A 15,632-nucleotide genomic window follows, 5' to 3' on the forward strand; every position below is an offset into this window, starting at 1 on the left:
CAAGAGTAGCACTGTTATAATCACACCTTACTACACAATTATTATCTGAATATGTTCCTTGTAAAAATAAGTAAATATTGAAAATAATGATGTGGCATTTGCAAGGAACAAGAAGAGATCTAAATACAACCCTAGATCTAAAAACAAAGTAAATTTAAAGTAAAAGGAAATAATCAATAGTCTAAGTTTCTTTGAAATCAACACATTTGGCTTGTTTGAAGTGTGCACCTTGGTACAAAGCTTGTTTACATTCTCAAATGCTTGGGCTCACTATACAAAACAAAGAAAATAATAGGCAGCCTTAGGCAGATCCAAACTAGAAGATGCTAGAACTAGTACTGGTTACTACTTAGCAATCAATGAAGTTAACATCAATGGATCCCACAGCTTGGAGTTGATGAAAGAGAAGAACCATCTTTTTGGGAGTGATGGCATTAATCTCAGCGGAAAATCTCACTAACGAAAACGAGAACCTACCGATGACCTAGCTTTCATCCTTTTGCTGGCATTCGACCCCTGCCTGCCGCCGAGAACATGGTGGAGAGCAAAGCATACGGAGCAGCGTTTTGCGGGTCCAGCTCGATAACATAATCGGCAGCACGCCTCCCCTGCTCAAAATCACGATGTATCCGGCAAGCTCCCAGCAAAGTCATCCATGCAACGTCGTTGGCTTGGAAGGGCATCCTGTTTAGTACCTCCTGTGCCTCCTCCAGCCTGCCTACTCGTCCCAGGATGTCTACTACGCACACGTAGTGCTTGGTGTTCGTCGCAATCCCATAATCAACCCCAGCCGAGAGAAACAAATCCAGGCCCTGTTGGATCGACCCACCGTGACTGCACGCGAAGAGGACGCTGAGAAACGTTAACTCGTCCGGCATGATCCCCTCCAAGCCCATCATGTGGATGATCTCCACACAATCTTCCAAGCCACCCTTCGTGCAAGCCGCGGCCAGCATGGAGTTCCAAGTGACAAGGTTCCTCCTGGATTTCATGTCGAGGAAGACGTTCCGTGCCTGCTCCAGACTCCCACACTTGCCGTATAAGTTTATCAGTGCCGTGCCGATAGCCTCGTCTCTTTCCAAGCCGCTTCTCTCGAGCAAAACTTCTCCTGTTTCGAGAGCTCCCAGGCCGGAGCATGCCGCAAGAACGCCTACCATCGTCAAGCTGTCGGGTGGAAGGTCCATCTTTTGGTAAAGCCGGACTGCTTCTCGTCCGTGGCCGTTTCTAACAAATCCAGTGATCATAACGTTCCAAGTTACGATGTCCTTGCCTTCGATGCCATCAAAGACGCTTCTTGCAGTATCCACGTCGTGGCATTTGGAGTAAAAATCCACCAGAGTAGTGCCTACAATGACATCCTTGTCATACCCCACAGAAACGGTGTGCAAATGAACTTTCTGACCTTCAGCAAGCGCTTCTGCATCTGCACAGACGCTGACGATGGAGGAAAATGTGAACCGGTTCTTCTCCATTCCCTCCAAGTCCATGTTCCGATAGACAAGAAGCGCCCCTTTGGCATCCTCGTTTCGAGAGTACGCCGTGAGCAAAGCAGTCCATAAAACAATGTCCTTGGAAGCGACTCTATCAAAAACAGCTTTTGCTTCTTCCATGCACCTGCAGCAGCCATACATTTTTATTAGTGTCGTGGCAACGAAGCAGCTGGAATCAAATCCCGACGCTGCAATGAGAGCATGAATCGCCTTACCTTCAGCCAAGGCCTCACTCGCAGAGCAAGCATGGAGAACCGAAATGAATGTAAACTTGTCCGGTTTCAGTCCCTCCAGTTCCATCTTTTGGTGGACTCCCAAGGCCTCCTTCCCATCTCCATCCCCTGCATAAGAACCGATTAGAACGTTCCAGGAGACGAGATTTTTATGAGGCACGCTGTCAAAAACGCTTTTGGCAAGCACCAAGTTCCCTCCCTTACCATACATGTTGACAAGAGAATTAGAAACGTCCAAGCCGGAGCTGCTGACGCCAATGCATCTATGGAATGCCGATCCTTGTTTTACAGCACCGCCGCTGGAGCATGCATCAAGGATGCTGACGATCGTTAGCTCGTTGGGCTTCTGACCTTCGAGGCTCATTCTGCTGAAGAGATAGATAGCTTCTCTGACGAACTTGTTGTGAGCGAATGCCGCGATCAAGGCATCCCAAGGCATCACTCCGAGTTGACGCATCTCCTTAAAAACCTGTACTGCTCCATCCAAGTCACCGCACTCGCTGTACATGTTGATAAGAGCTCCTCCCACTGAGAGAGTCGATAGAAGCCCCAAGCTCGCAACCTCGGCATGGATCTTCCTGCCCGCTTCTAAAAACCCCGTAGCAGCACAGGCTACAAGAAGATTCACAAAAGTGACGCTGTTCGGTTCCACCAGAGCTCGCCTCATTTCCTGGTAGAGATGCAACGCTTCCAAACCACACCCGTTCTGTGCGTAAGCTCCAACCATGGAGTTCCAGCAGACTCTGTCTCTCTCCCGAGCTTGCTCGAAACACTGCTTGGCCTCCTCCAGCCTCAAGAACCTCCCATACATGTTAACCAGGCTAGTCGATACGAGAACGCCTACCGGAAATCCACTGGCTTTGATATGCTCGTGGACCAATCTTCCTTCTTCGATGTCCATGCAAGCTCCAAGAACATTGACGAAGCTCACAGTGTCTGGAGCAACGTCCATCTTCCAGAACAAATCCACGGCCTCGCCATAGCGCCCGTTCTGTGCATACGCGGTTAGCATGGCATTCCAGGAAACCACTGTTTTCTCAGCTATACCATCAAAGACGTACCTTGCGTCGTCCACCCTTCCACCGCTTCCATACATGCTAACCAGAGCATTGGCAAGCGTCGTGTTGGATCCAAATCCACTCTCCACAACCTGGTCGTGGATTCTCCTCCCGTGTTCTCCTTCGCCCTTCCAGCCATCGAGAACACTGACGAAGGTGGTAGCATCGGGCTTGATCCCCTCGAAGCACATAAGACGATAGAGCCTCACAGCCTCCTCGCAATGCCCGTTCTGGGCATACGCTGCTAGCATCGCGTTCCAGGACACGCGATTCCTCTCCACCAGCGTCGCAAACACCGCCTTGGCCTCCTCCAAATGCCCACACTTCCCATACATGCTCACCAGCGCGGTGGCCACGATGATCTCGGATTCATACCCTAGAGACCGCGCACTGGCATGGATGCCGCGGCCCTCTTCCAGATCCCCGGCCACGGCGCACGCCTTGAGAGCACTGACGAGCGTCACATTGTCGATCGCCATGCCGCGCGACTGGATCTCGCGAAACAGGCCCAGGGCCTCGCGGCCGTGGCCATTGTCGGCGTAGGCGCCGAGCATGATCGTCCAGGAGAAGATATTTCGGCGCTGGATGCGATCGAAAACCTCTCTGGCGTCGCGGACGCTGCCGCATTTGCCGTAGGCCTGGACGAGAAGATTGCCGAGGTACCTGTCGCCCCCGAATCCATCCCTGGCAATCTCCCACTGCGCTTGCTTGGCGGCGGTCAGATCTCGGGTGCTGGCGCAGTCCCGCAGGATCGACGCGTGCGAGGAGATCGCGATGGCGGTGGCGTCGCGCTCGCCGGACATTCATGGAAAAATCGATAAACCCTAAAACAAAGAATATCCCAATTTTCAAATCGTCCCGGGTTTTCTAAGGAATATCTCTATTCATTTGTATATAAATGGCTACATATGGATAATTCCTAGAGTATCAGTTCGTTTGAACTCAACACTTGATATAATTTATTAAACAAAGAGACCGTATCCTTTTCTTCGATCATAGCTTGATCCCGAGACTTGAGTGCTTTCGAGGCATTATGACAAGAGGTTTAATGCTATTGTTGTCCAACTTGTACATGTATGTTTATAATTGTTATAAATTACTATTGATTCTAGGTGATATTTGATGAGCATTATTCAATTGGTTCAAATAGTGTCTGCTAAATATTTGGGCAACTCAACTTTGATTATATAAAAACTTAATGAACATTATAACATATGTACTATAGATGGAATTGAAACAAGGAAAGATATAGGGACTGACTTGTTAGGGATCGGGTTAAGTGTGGATACACTGCTTGTTGCTGCCTCTGTAGCTGCCGCTATCCCCTGGAAGTACATCCTAACTTCCACATGGCACGTAGAAGCTTAGCAGCGAGGTAGAAATCCAGCCGACAACGAGTCCAAAACATCGGTCTTCTAGCACGAAACCACACCCTTCTTTGCATAAAGGTCGACGTTCTCCCTTGGAGCTCGTCTTGGTCTTGTGGAATGCCAGCACGAAAGGGAGCGTCTTCCGCTAGAAACATGCACCTGGGACACACAACCCTTTTCACAAAAAGAATTGTCTGTCTCGGTCAATTTTCAATTGACTTTCCTTGTTTACCCTTTTGACCACTGTTGAAGCTGAAACAAGAAACAAGCATCGATCTTTCCCCCAGGTTTGGATCGTCAATGACTGCACACAGTTATATGGATTTAACTTCAAACACCTCAGCTGGAAATGGAGACGCTGGAGCACCAAAACTTTCAACACCATCACAAACAAGCTTCTTCCCTCCAAATCCTCAAGTTCCTCCAGCTCCAAGACTTTATCACCCTCGAGGTAAAAAGAGCTCCAAACCATCACTTAATCTTTTTTCTCTTCTTTTTCAACTCAAATCCTCCAAACTGTTCCAGGCATGGCGATCCTGTCTTGTCGAATGTCTCGCAACCATAGCCTTCGTCTTCTCCAGCATACTCATCATCGTCAGCTCCTCGCAGCAAAGCAGCAACGGATCACCCATGGCTTCCATCGCGATCCTCCACTCCATCCTCGTCTTCATCATCATCCTCTCCGCCGCTCCCTCCTCTGGTGGTCACTTCAATCCTTGTATCACCTTCCTGGCCATGGTTCTCGGCTATGTCTCCCCCTCCAAGCTCGTCATGTACACGGGAGCTCAATGCGTCGGCTCCATCTTCGCTTCCCTGTGTGCGAAGCTCGTCCTCCCTGACGACCTCGCTCTTAAGTTCGCGCTTGGCGGCTGTGTCATGCAAAACTCGGCCGGATCAGGACTTTCAATAGGCTCGGCCTTCGTTGCCGAGAGCATGTTCACGTTTGTTCTCATGTTCGTCGTCGCCAACCTGGCACTGGATCCATTCCAAGGACGGGCTTTTGGAGCAATCCTGCCACCATCTTTCATCGGCGCTGCTGCTGGACTGCTGATTTTCGCGTCTGGGGGACTTGTGGTGGGATACTCTGGAGCGGGGATGAATCCGGCGAGGTGTCTCGGCCCGGCAGTCGTGATGGGATCAAGTTCCACTCGAGATGGTCACTGGGTATGGTGGATTGCTCCTTACTCTGCCACTGTGATGGTTTCGGTTCTCTACTGCCTGGTTCCACCACACCACGCTGAGTTGTATCGCGGCCGCGAGGACTTGGGCAGCGTCAAGGAAGCCTTTCACCCTCCAATTGTTGTGAGCTCAAACGAGTGAATCGAGTTAACCGGGTGAAAGCTCAAGTGGTGTACTGACCGTAAGTTATTAGTGCCTCTATAGACCATTTGAAACTCTTTGCTGTTTCTCCCACATAAATCTTCCACAGTCACTTTTTCGGACAGGACATTGTCCCCGCTCTGGCTTGAATGAGCAATTCACATGGTTGTGAAATTTACAGCGAGAACAAGTAATTATGCTTCAACAAAAAGAATTTTGTGACAGATATAATGATGAAAATTGTCAATGAATAAGCTAAATTGTGACCATGCCCCCCCACTTAGTTTGAAATGCTTAGCAATAGTCACTAGTCATTTCTGGTTTGGATCTACCTAAAGCTATTTACAATTCTTCAGGTTTCTATAATTATGGCAGCAATCAGAGTAACAAGAAATAAAATTTTCTATTCCTCTCGACCTCAAACAAACGACTGCCACATTCTTGTGAGAGCTGCAGATCCCGATCCAGTCCTGGACTTTTGCATCCCATGAAAAAACATCAATGAAGGTTTCACCAAGTGCAGAGGTATCTTCAAAATACTACCATTCGAGCTTATTCCGCGCCCAAGGTGTCGGACACCTCTGATTTTGCTCAAGCGATGGTCAGCATGGGATTGTCTGGGTGCGAAACTATCTCGATCCCAAGGGAGTGAGAGCTCACAGTCATCCTCGGGCGAGCAAGCTCGTCTATGTAGAGAAGGGATTGTGGAGGTCGGCTTTGTGGACACAAGTTCAGTTACAAGGTCTTGCATGAGATTGAAAATTTGAGAATTGGGATATTCTTTTTTTTAGGGTTTATCGGAATGTCGACAGGCACGCATCGATCCTGCGCCAGCACCCGGGATCTGACGGCCGCCAGGCAAGTGCAGCGCGAGATTTCCAGGGATGGATTGATACCTCAGCAATTTCCTCGTCCAGGCATTGTCGATTGCCATGCCACTCGACTGGATCTCGCGAAACAGCCCCAGCACCTTGTCGGCATAGGCACTGAGTATGATCATCCAGGAGAAGATATTTCGGCAGTGGATGCGATCGAAACCCTCCCTGACATCGCGGACGCCACCGCATTTGCTAGCATGTATGGGAAGTGTGTATGGCATCAAACACATACCTTTCTTCTTCCACCGTTTCCATACATGCTAACCAGCGCATTGGCAAACGCCATGTTGGATCCAAATCCACTCTCCACAACCTCCCGTTATCACCTTCGCCCCATCAAGAATGCTGACAAAGGTGGTAGATTCCCTCGAAACACGTGAGATAATAGCCCATCTAGACGATAGACTAGTGTTGGTTATCCCCGTGGCAGCTCCGGACGAAGACTCGGAGGGGGACGAGGCCTCTACATCCGGGCAAGGTAAAACTGGGTGTGATAAGCCATACAACAGCTACGGGTTTAACCACACGGAACGAGCTGCGAGAAGCTACTGTGGTGGCAGCGGCGGCGGTGTGAGCAGCGCCAAGCCTGCTTTTACAAACGGGTGTACGAAACAATTCATTGGTAAATAATTGTCAAGAACTTAACCAGTAACTCCACCATCACCCAAAATGTTTCGTCCATGGGTTTTTCAGAGGCGGCGGCTGCTGTTTCTTCATAGCCCCCGCCACCACTGCCACCGCCACCATCAGATCCTTCTCTCGGATCATCCCTGCCGGCTCTGGTTCAAGTTTGGCTCCAGCTCCGGCTCCTCCGGTTTCTTCGTCGTCAGCTCCAGCATGGGTCAGTCCCTTTCAAGCTCAGCAGGCTTCGGTGTCGACGAGCGATGAGATCTCCCGGGGCTTTTCAGGTCTGATCTATATAATTACTGTATAATGTAATCCATTGTCGTCTAGTCCGGTCAGGATACCTGGCTTTCACCCAGGCGACCCGGGTTCGAATCCCGGCAATGGAACAATCGAAAATACATATATTTATAATTTGCTGTGTTTTAGTGCATTTAGCCTTCATCAACTTACAGATGCCATGGCTCAAGATCAATCCGCTCTTAGCAGCTCTCTTCCTCTCCCTCTCACTTGCACAAATCTTCCCAATGTTGTACATAACAGCGTCAGTCAAGGACTTTTGCATTCCAAGTGGACGTTCTGCAAGCCATACTCTCAGATATCTTCAAAGGACTTCTACTCAAGTGACGGACCCAAGTCCTTTGCTTTGTCCCAAGCTATTGTGAGCACATTTCCACTAATGGGGCTCAGAATCTCGGCCCATTTGTGGACTTGAACAACAACTTGAAAGAGGCTGATCTATTTGTCATACCCACTATATCATGAATGTGGGAGAGACGCAAGTTGTAGTTTTGGGCTTTCCAAACAGCCATGCCTTGCAGATCTCATCCTTATCACAGTTTGGACCAAAGCTGCCGATATGGAAGTCCCAGCCTCACATTGATGGGCTGCACGAAAATTTTAAGGACAATGCCGTTATCCAATCTCTTGCCTGACAAAGATGATCGGCGGATCATCTTTGTCCTCCGCCGATGAAACCCTCCTTCCCCTCGAACGCCTGAGCCTATTGTCGTGTGGCCGCATCATCGCCAGGACCCCAAATCCCGGGGGCAACGAAGTGGTGGCCGCCATTCACAAAATAGAGGCTAAAGGACTAGACGAGGCGCTCGATTTGCAAAAGAATTGCCTGCTGCTAGATGTAAACTTGTAGGGAGTTAATTCATATGTTGTTTAGAATTGTGGCAAAACGAGAGCTCTCTACTCTGAAGAGTTTATTCATGTCGTCACATCCAGGACTTCATGTAAGAGAGTAATCAAAGATTTTCAAATCACATATGATCAGAAACTTTGGTTTTATATGAGAGCTTGAAAGGGCTTGGGTTTTTATGCTGGAGAAATTTCTTCACAATCTCAAGGCAACGGTTTGTGATCTTGTTCCACCTGGAGCAAAACCCTAGCCTTGTCACGTGATTGTATAAGATTTATTTTGTCCTATATTTGCAAAATGTAGAGATTATTTTGAATATTATAGTTGTCCAAATTTGCAAGTTTTATTCCATAAAGTTTTTGTGATTATTCTAAGAAATATAGACACTTTTTATAAATAACCAATAGGACTGAACAAGGCATGATAATAAAAGTGTTTATACACACAATAAACTATCATTTAACGATATTAAAGGACTAATGTCAATATGCAAGGGTTCTTAGAGCCAATGCAAAATTACACTTAAATCCACATGTTCCAAGCCATAACATTCTTGTGAGCGCAAGATCAAACAACACCAACACAGGGCCCTTCCAGAGCAAGGGATTCCTCACCACAACAACAGGGCATAGATACTATGGCTGGCCATCTTTTGGAAGGTCATTCATTGCATGCTAAACAAACTTTTTATAAATCTTATGCAACTTATCAATGGTCCTCCTGTCTAGACTAAAAGTCACCTTCAAAACCTTTTAACTCAACTACAAAGAAAAGGATGGGATCTGGAAGGAAGGATTCTCTGTTTAAAATGGCCAAAACTATAGCGTGATCTTCTCCAATGTTGATCAAATAGTGAAGAACTCCACGGGGAATTATAAACAAACCGCTCGCGGTCAAATTCCTTGCAAAGAGCCCGTTGTTAGTGTCCACAAAGCCGGCCTCCACAAATCCCTTCTCCACATAGATGAGCTCACTTGCCCGAGGATGAGCGTGAGCTCTCGCAACTCCTTTGGGGCCGAGATAGTTTTGTGCCACGGACAATCCCATCGTGTTGAGTGCCGGAAATGTGCTGACAATAGCTTGAGCGAAATCGAACGCATTGGGCTTGTGTGAGATATCCACCTTGGCGCGAAACAAGCTCGAGTGGAAGTCTTTTGAAGATACCTTTGAGTACGGCTTGTACTTCATGAAACCTTCACTAATATTGTTCCGTGGAATGCAAAAGTCCTCGGGATCTGCAGCTCTCACAAGCACAAGAATGTGGCAGTCGTTTAAGGATGAGAGGAATAGAGAAAGCCATTACATTTGCATAGCCATGAAGTTAACTGACGAGTGATTTTATTTGCTGTCGTGATTTGGAGCCACGTAAAAGCTGGTATTTTTAGTCAAACTTAGATAAGCTTATTTGTTATTTGTATCACCGAATATATAGTTTATTGAGAATAACTGGTGATACAAATGTATAAAAATTCTTAAAGCATTTAAATAACAAATAAGCTTATAAGGAAAAATTAAATAAAGAAGAATCTTCAACAATTTATTGCTACAGAGATTAGATTGAATCTTGTCGCTTAATACATGAACGCTTAGAAACCCTCATGCTTGAAGTATAAATAGCATATAGATAGATATGTCTGTATGTATCAAGCTTCTAAACGAATTCCTTATAAATTTCGTGCAGCGCATCAATGGTGGTTCTGTTGAGGATGAAGGACGCTTCCAGGACTTCATACGGCAGCTTTGGTCCAAACAATGCAAAGGACGGGATCTGGAAGGCAGGATTCTGGCTGTTTAGAAAGCCCAAATCTACACCTTGTGTCGCTCCCACATTCATGATATAGTGAAGCATGCCTCTGGGTACGACGGCCTCTTTCAAGTTGTGAGCAAAGAGCTTGTTGCTTGAGTCCACAAATCCAACCTCTATAACACCTTTTTCAACATCAACAAGCTCGCTTGCTCGTGGATGAGCGTGACTTCTCACCACTCCTCCTGGCCCGAGATAGATCCGAGCCACTGAAAAGCCCATTGTGTTGAGCCCCGGAAATGTGCTCACAATAGCTTGGGAGAACACGAAGGACTTGGGTGGGCTCGAGGCAACAGCACCGTCTCGAAGCACACTAGAGTAGAAGTCCTTTGAAGATACCTGGGAAAGACTGGAACGTCCATTTGGAATGCAAATGTCCTCGACTGGATCTGGATCGGACGCTGTTACAACATTGAGAGGGAAGATCTTTGCAAGTGAGAGGAAGAGGAAGAAAGCTGCCAACAGCGGATTGATCTGGAAAGCCATAGCAAAATCTGTATAGTTGATGAAGGCTACAATGTTCAGAGGCTTTAAATCAGTGGCAACTTGGAGGGTCGAAATATTTGCACGTTTTGAGACTTGCAAACAGTCTACGAACTAAAGCCACAGAAAACTAATATATGTACTTTATCATCTGTATCTTAGACTTTTAATCCATGTTACGGTGTCTATACGCTGTTAGATCTATACGTAATCGTTTTAAAATTAAATCTCTCTATGTAGATATGTACGTGATCTCTGAGATTGTTGCCTTGGTGAAAGCCTGGCTCGTTCATAGCATAATCGCAAGGTTTGTTTTTTTGTTGCCAATGCATGTTTAAAATTTAGATAGTAGAATTGATCTTTTTTCTTATATAGGTTTGAGGTTTGGTGTGCATGGTTGTCTAGAACTTCCGCTTGGAATACAGAAGTCCTCGACTGGATCTAGATTGGACAGTGTCACAACATTGAGAGGGAATATCTGTGCAAGTGAGAGGAAGAGAGCTGCCAAACCTGATCTTGAGAGCCATGGCAAGATCTGTGAGTTGATGAGGGCTATACAATGTTTATTCTAGTTTTGCACGTTTATGATATAATGGTAAAATGCTGTTCAAAGACTGTCAGACGTGATCGTTCTACAAATAAAATGTCTGCATTGCCTGGATATGAACCCGGGCCGGGACTATAGGACAATGGATTACATACAGTGATTTAGTTCATAGAATAATGTGGGAGATTGATTTTTGTTGCTTGGAAGGCCACAATGTTGAACTTCTGAATTTCGAGGAAGGAGGGAGGACTGGGCTTTGACGTTGACACAAAATTCTAGAGATCTTTGACTACTGAATAAAACTTCAAAATTAATTCCATGGAAGGCTCCCTGGGCCTGTGGCATCTCTCTAACACGCTGGTAAGCTTCGCCAAATCCCCCAATGCCTTCAAGCGCCGGACGTGGTTCCCCCTCCCAATCCCCGGCTGCGATGCCTGGAGCTCTAGATCCTCCTCCTTGCCGTGCTCATCTTCCTCGCCACGCAAATCTCCCACATCACCGACGAGTTAAGATCGGGATTTCCTTCTTACATCGCCCAAAGTATTATGATTAACTGTTATTCATAGGCTTATGCCACAAATGAGCGTTTTTAACAAACAAATATGAGCTCTGTAATCTCAAGCAATTACATTCTTGTAGATTTCGTGCAGTGCATCAATAGTGGTCCTGTTGAGACTGAATGACGCTTCCAGGACTTCATATGGCAACTTTGGTCCAAACAATGCAAACGATGGTATCTGGAAAGAAGGATTCTGGCTGTTGAGCACAGCCAAAACAATTGCCTGCTCTCGTCCAACATTCACCACGTAGTGAAGCACGCCTCGCGGGATCACGAACAGATCACTGGCACGCATCTTGTGGGCAAAAAGCTTGTTGTTCGTGTCCACGAAGCCAGCCTCCACAACACCCTTCTCGACGTAAACAAGCTCGCTCGCCCGGGGATGAGTATGAGTCCTGGCAACACCCTTGGGCCCGAGATAGATCCGCGCCATGGACAGTCCCATGGTGTTGAGAGCCGGGAAAGTGGTGACGATGGCTTGCGAGAAGTTGAAGAGAGGGTTGAGGGTGTTTGTAGTATCGGTGTTGGTGCGGAGGAGGCTCGAGTAGAAGTCTTTGGAGGTGACTTGGGAGTATGGCTTGCAGGGAGAGCCTTCGATCAAGGTGTTGCTGGGGATGCAAAAGTCCTGGAGTGGATCGGGGTCGGCAGCTTCCACAAGAGAGAAGATGCGAGCTGAGGAGAGAAATGTGAGAGCTACAAGGAATGTATTCAAAGCCATTGGAGATCTGAAACTCTCGATCACTCTCTTGTGTTATAAGTTATCTGAAAGGTTTGGGTTTTTATGCTTTGCCGTGAGGAGAAATTTCTTCAGTCTCCTGGTTTCTGAAAAAGCGGGACACGTTCTCAGGTGCACATGGATGACTTTGAATGTTTGCTCTAGGGAATTAAAATTATTTATATCACGATGAATGCGTATAATGCATAGATAACCATTGGAAATAACCGCAAGGCGAGCATCCGGCAATCTTTCCAAACCTAAAAACTGGAAGATTCATGGCACGTTCGATAATGGTTAAACAACCCTAAACGCAGCTGGAATAAACCTCATGCCGGAATCTTTTCGAATCTGTTGATTCCAGAGAGGCGATCTTTTTTTTCGCCAAGAATCTCTTCAATCGCGGACTTACTGTGAGGTCTTCGATCGAATGCCGCAGCGCGACGCCTCTCTTCTCTAACTGAGAATCTAAGAACTTCTGTAGCAGTATTTTTCGAAAATCGAAAATTCGACCTGTTTGGACTGTAGATCATTCTATCGCGTCAATGGCGAAGACCGATGTGGCAATCTCGTTCCAAAGAAACTCGCCACGAACAATGAATGAAACGACAAGATTCCTTGGATTCCAATTTTTTCAAAACAGTGACTGGAAGATCCCCAGCTCACTGGCACTAAAAAGGGAACAAAAAAATAAAAATAAAAAAACGCGACGACGACGATTGTCCAAATATCCCGTTTTTCCTTCTCTTTTTTCTTTTTTTCCCGTGTGCTGCTGCTGAATGAGAGACTACTGAGTGGTGTTGTTACCGCTACCGCTCAGAGGAGCGTTGGTGTTGTTCCCGGGACCGCCCAGACCGATAGTCTCCTTGGTCTTCTCGTAAGCTTGCTTCGCAGTATCGGTAGCCTGCCAAACAATCCACCAACTTTAGAGATCGAAAATGAAAGACTAGAGCGAGAATTGAGAAACCAAACGAGCGAACCTAACAACTCTAGCAAATATCTATTCAAACCAAGCGAACACGACCAAAGAAACGCAACATCTTGGAAGAGAATCTTTTTGCTTACCTTCTGGACGAGTCCGGCAGCTTGATCCTTGGCAGCGTATGCCGCATCCGTAGCCGACTGCATGTATCCCGACGCCGTATCCTGCGTCGTATCCTTGGCCGCGTACGCCTTCTCCGTCACCACGTCCGCGGCCGACTTGGTCTTGTCACCCGCCTGGTTCGCGGTGGCCGCGGTCTGGTCCTTGGCGGCATAGGCCTTGTCCGCCACCGTGTCCTTGGCGGCATATGCCTTGTCCGCCACCGTGTCCTTGGTGGCATATGCCTTGTCCGCGGCGGTATCCTTGGTGGCACGAGCCTTGTCCGCTGCCGTCTGGCCGGTTCCCTTGGATTGATCCATGGCGGCGTGAGTTTTCTCGCTGGCGGCCTGCCCCAAGCCGTGAGTGGTATCGCTTGCCTTCTGGCCAGCGCCCTGGGAGAGATTCCAAAAGAAGAAATGATAAGATCAATCGAGAGAACTGTAGAATTTTTCAAAGCACACACAAGACCAAGGTGGCAAAGTGCTGGAGATGGAAAACATGGATCAAACAGGAGTAGAGTAGAACCGAAAGAAAGAAGTAAAAACGAAATCCCAAGAAAGATCAGGGACGGACAAGAAACATCGCGAAGAACATGATCTACAAGCTAGAGATCTTGCAAAGATGGCAGATTTCTGGGATCCAGGAAAGAAATCCACACAAACCTTGGTGTGCTGAGCGGCCTTATCGGCGCTCTCGTGGCCGGCCTCCTTCACCTTGTTTGCCTGATCCGCCATAGCTATAGCTTTGCTTGCGTGAGCGAGGGCGAAGATTAAACTCCTTTTTCCTTTCCTAGAGAGAGAACGATAGAACTTTTGGGCAAACGATGTGCTTGCGAAACGTTCGTCGGCCTCTTTTCAAGAACTGCCGCGAGGTGTCACGTGTTGGCAAGGCAGCGACTAGCGCCATGCACGGCTACACGTGTCCACGTAGCCGGACGCGTGGAGGCTTGTGGCAGCTGCTACGTGTCGGGATTGCGAGGTTGACACGTGGATTGAACTGTTGGCGCTTTGATTGAAATTGACTTTTGCTGACCAATGGAAAGCAAGAGGAAATTTCTTTTTATATTATTGCTCTTGTTTTATACAGTGGAAATGTTTTCATCATCGAAAGGAAGCTTACAAAGAAATTTTTCTAGCGAAAGAAGTTCGATAGAAGGAAAGAATTTAGAATGCGATGATGAGAAGAAACGACCAAGTAAAAGAAGTACTGTAGATCGATCCAGGCTTGACAAAGAAAGAACGAAGAAGATCATCTCGAACTTTGTATAGCGATCGATCAGCGATAAGGAAATTCGCGGAGCAAAAGGATTGCTAGCAAAAACCAAAGAAACGAAGAACAGGGAAGAGAAGCAAAAGAATGCGATGATCGATAAACAACGAAGAACAGTAGGACAAAGAGAAGAATGCGATGATCGATAGGCAACGAAGAACAGTAGGACAAAGAAAAGAATACAATGATCGATAGGAAGGAAGAAGAATGAAGAGATTTTAGTGAGTGGAGCGATCTAGAGTCGTGGAGGAGGAGGATGCTTTACTGCCACAGTCGGGGCTCTCATCAAAATTGGAAGCCGGGTAAGAGGCCGAGAGAATTCCCACCTGGAACACAACCTTCTCGTTCTCCATGTAGATCCCAGTCAGCTCCCACCACACCAATAACACCTTGACATAAACTCCCGAGAGATCTTTAATCGATCCATAGGACAGCAATCCCTCGATCTTGGCCCTGTACTCCACCGGATACGCGCCCGGGATGGTCACGTCGCATTTGGCGTCGAGCTTGAGCACGAATCGGCCGCTGTTGTCGAGCGTGTAGCCCTCGACGTTGCTGGGCAGCAAGCCCCCTGGAAATCCATTGCGCTCCAGCAGATCCTGCGCAGTCATCGTGTCATTGCCGCCAGTGCCGATCGAGAGATCCATGGCTTGGCCGTGGATTAGGGCGAGCAGCACCAGCGCCAGCGAGAAGAAATCGATCGCCATCGTCGTCTTCTTCCTCTTTAACGAAGAACCCTAAAATTACTTTTACCCCTAAGCTGGAATTCGAACCTGTGACCTGTCCTCGTTGGGATGAATGGATAAATGGCGGGCATTCTCTTGCCTCACTGTGGAGCGCTTCTAGGGCGAAATATTTCGTGGCGATTGGAGGAAGCGCGACGGCGCCAGAGAGGAGATGGAAGCCGCTGTTGGCGCCGTCGGCGATTTGGATGCTGTTGCGTGTTCCATGTGAGTTTGCTTTGATGGATTGCTGGATCCAATGCGCTCTCCTTTCGTGTCTGATTCCTCTTTCGTTGCTACCGTGTGTCGATTCCTGTCTTGAATGCCAGATC

General features: G+C 47.5%; 4 protein-coding genes and 1 non-coding gene across 5 annotated transcripts; 2 read left to right on the top strand and 3 right to left on the bottom strand.

Moving 5' to 3' along the window:
• Positions 1–229: 229 nt before the first annotated feature.
• LOC9642571 (pentatricopeptide repeat-containing protein At2g39620) lies at positions 230–3,584 on the bottom strand. Its single transcript, XM_024675922.1, has 2 exons — positions 1,928–3,584; positions 230–1,831 (listed from the first exon to the last, which is right to left on the bottom strand). The coding sequence occupies exons 1-2, from the start codon at positions 3,582–3,584 to the stop codon at positions 492–494; spliced, it is 2,997 nt and encodes a 998-aa protein (XP_024531690.1). The 3' UTR covers positions 230–491.
• Positions 3,585–4,886: 1,302 nt separating this feature from the next.
• Positions 4,887–6,224, top strand: LOC9642572 (probable aquaporin TIP1-2). The gene is made up of 2 exons (XM_002971098.2): positions 4,887–5,453; positions 6,078–6,224. The coding sequence occupies exons 1-2, from the start codon at positions 4,887–4,889 to the stop codon at positions 6,222–6,224; spliced, it is 714 nt and encodes a 237-aa protein (XP_002971144.2).
• A 1,064-nt stretch (positions 6,225–7,288) lies between these two features.
• Positions 7,289–7,362, top strand: TRNAE-UUC. Its single transcript has one exon. It is a non-coding gene; the product is annotated as a tRNA-Glu (tRNA).
• A 5,463-nt stretch (positions 7,363–12,825) lies between these two features.
• Positions 12,826–14,150, bottom strand: LOC9642725 (late embryogenesis abundant protein 14). The gene is made up of 3 exons (XM_002971292.2): positions 13,972–14,150; positions 13,294–13,701; positions 12,826–13,132 (listed from the first exon to the last, which is right to left on the bottom strand). The coding sequence occupies exons 1-3, from the start codon at positions 14,041–14,043 to the stop codon at positions 13,016–13,018; spliced, it is 597 nt and encodes a 198-aa protein (XP_002971338.1). The 5' UTR covers positions 14,044–14,150; the 3' UTR covers positions 12,826–13,015.
• Positions 14,151–14,346: 196 nt separating this feature from the next.
• Positions 14,347–15,534, bottom strand: LOC9642726. The gene has a single exon (XM_024675841.1). It carries the CDS (start codon positions 15,283–15,285, stop codon positions 14,797–14,799), a length of 489 nt encoding a protein of 162 aa, XP_024531609.1. The 5' UTR covers positions 15,286–15,534; the 3' UTR covers positions 14,347–14,796.
• Positions 15,535–15,632: the final 98 nt, after the last annotated feature.

Source organism: Selaginella moellendorffii, unplaced genomic scaffold (genome assembly GCF_000143415.4).
Source record: "Selaginella moellendorffii unplaced genomic scaffold, v1.0 SELMOscaffold_16, whole genome shotgun sequence".
NCBI classification, from domain to species: domain Eukaryota; kingdom Viridiplantae; phylum Streptophyta; class Lycopodiopsida; order Selaginellales; family Selaginellaceae; genus Selaginella; species Selaginella moellendorffii.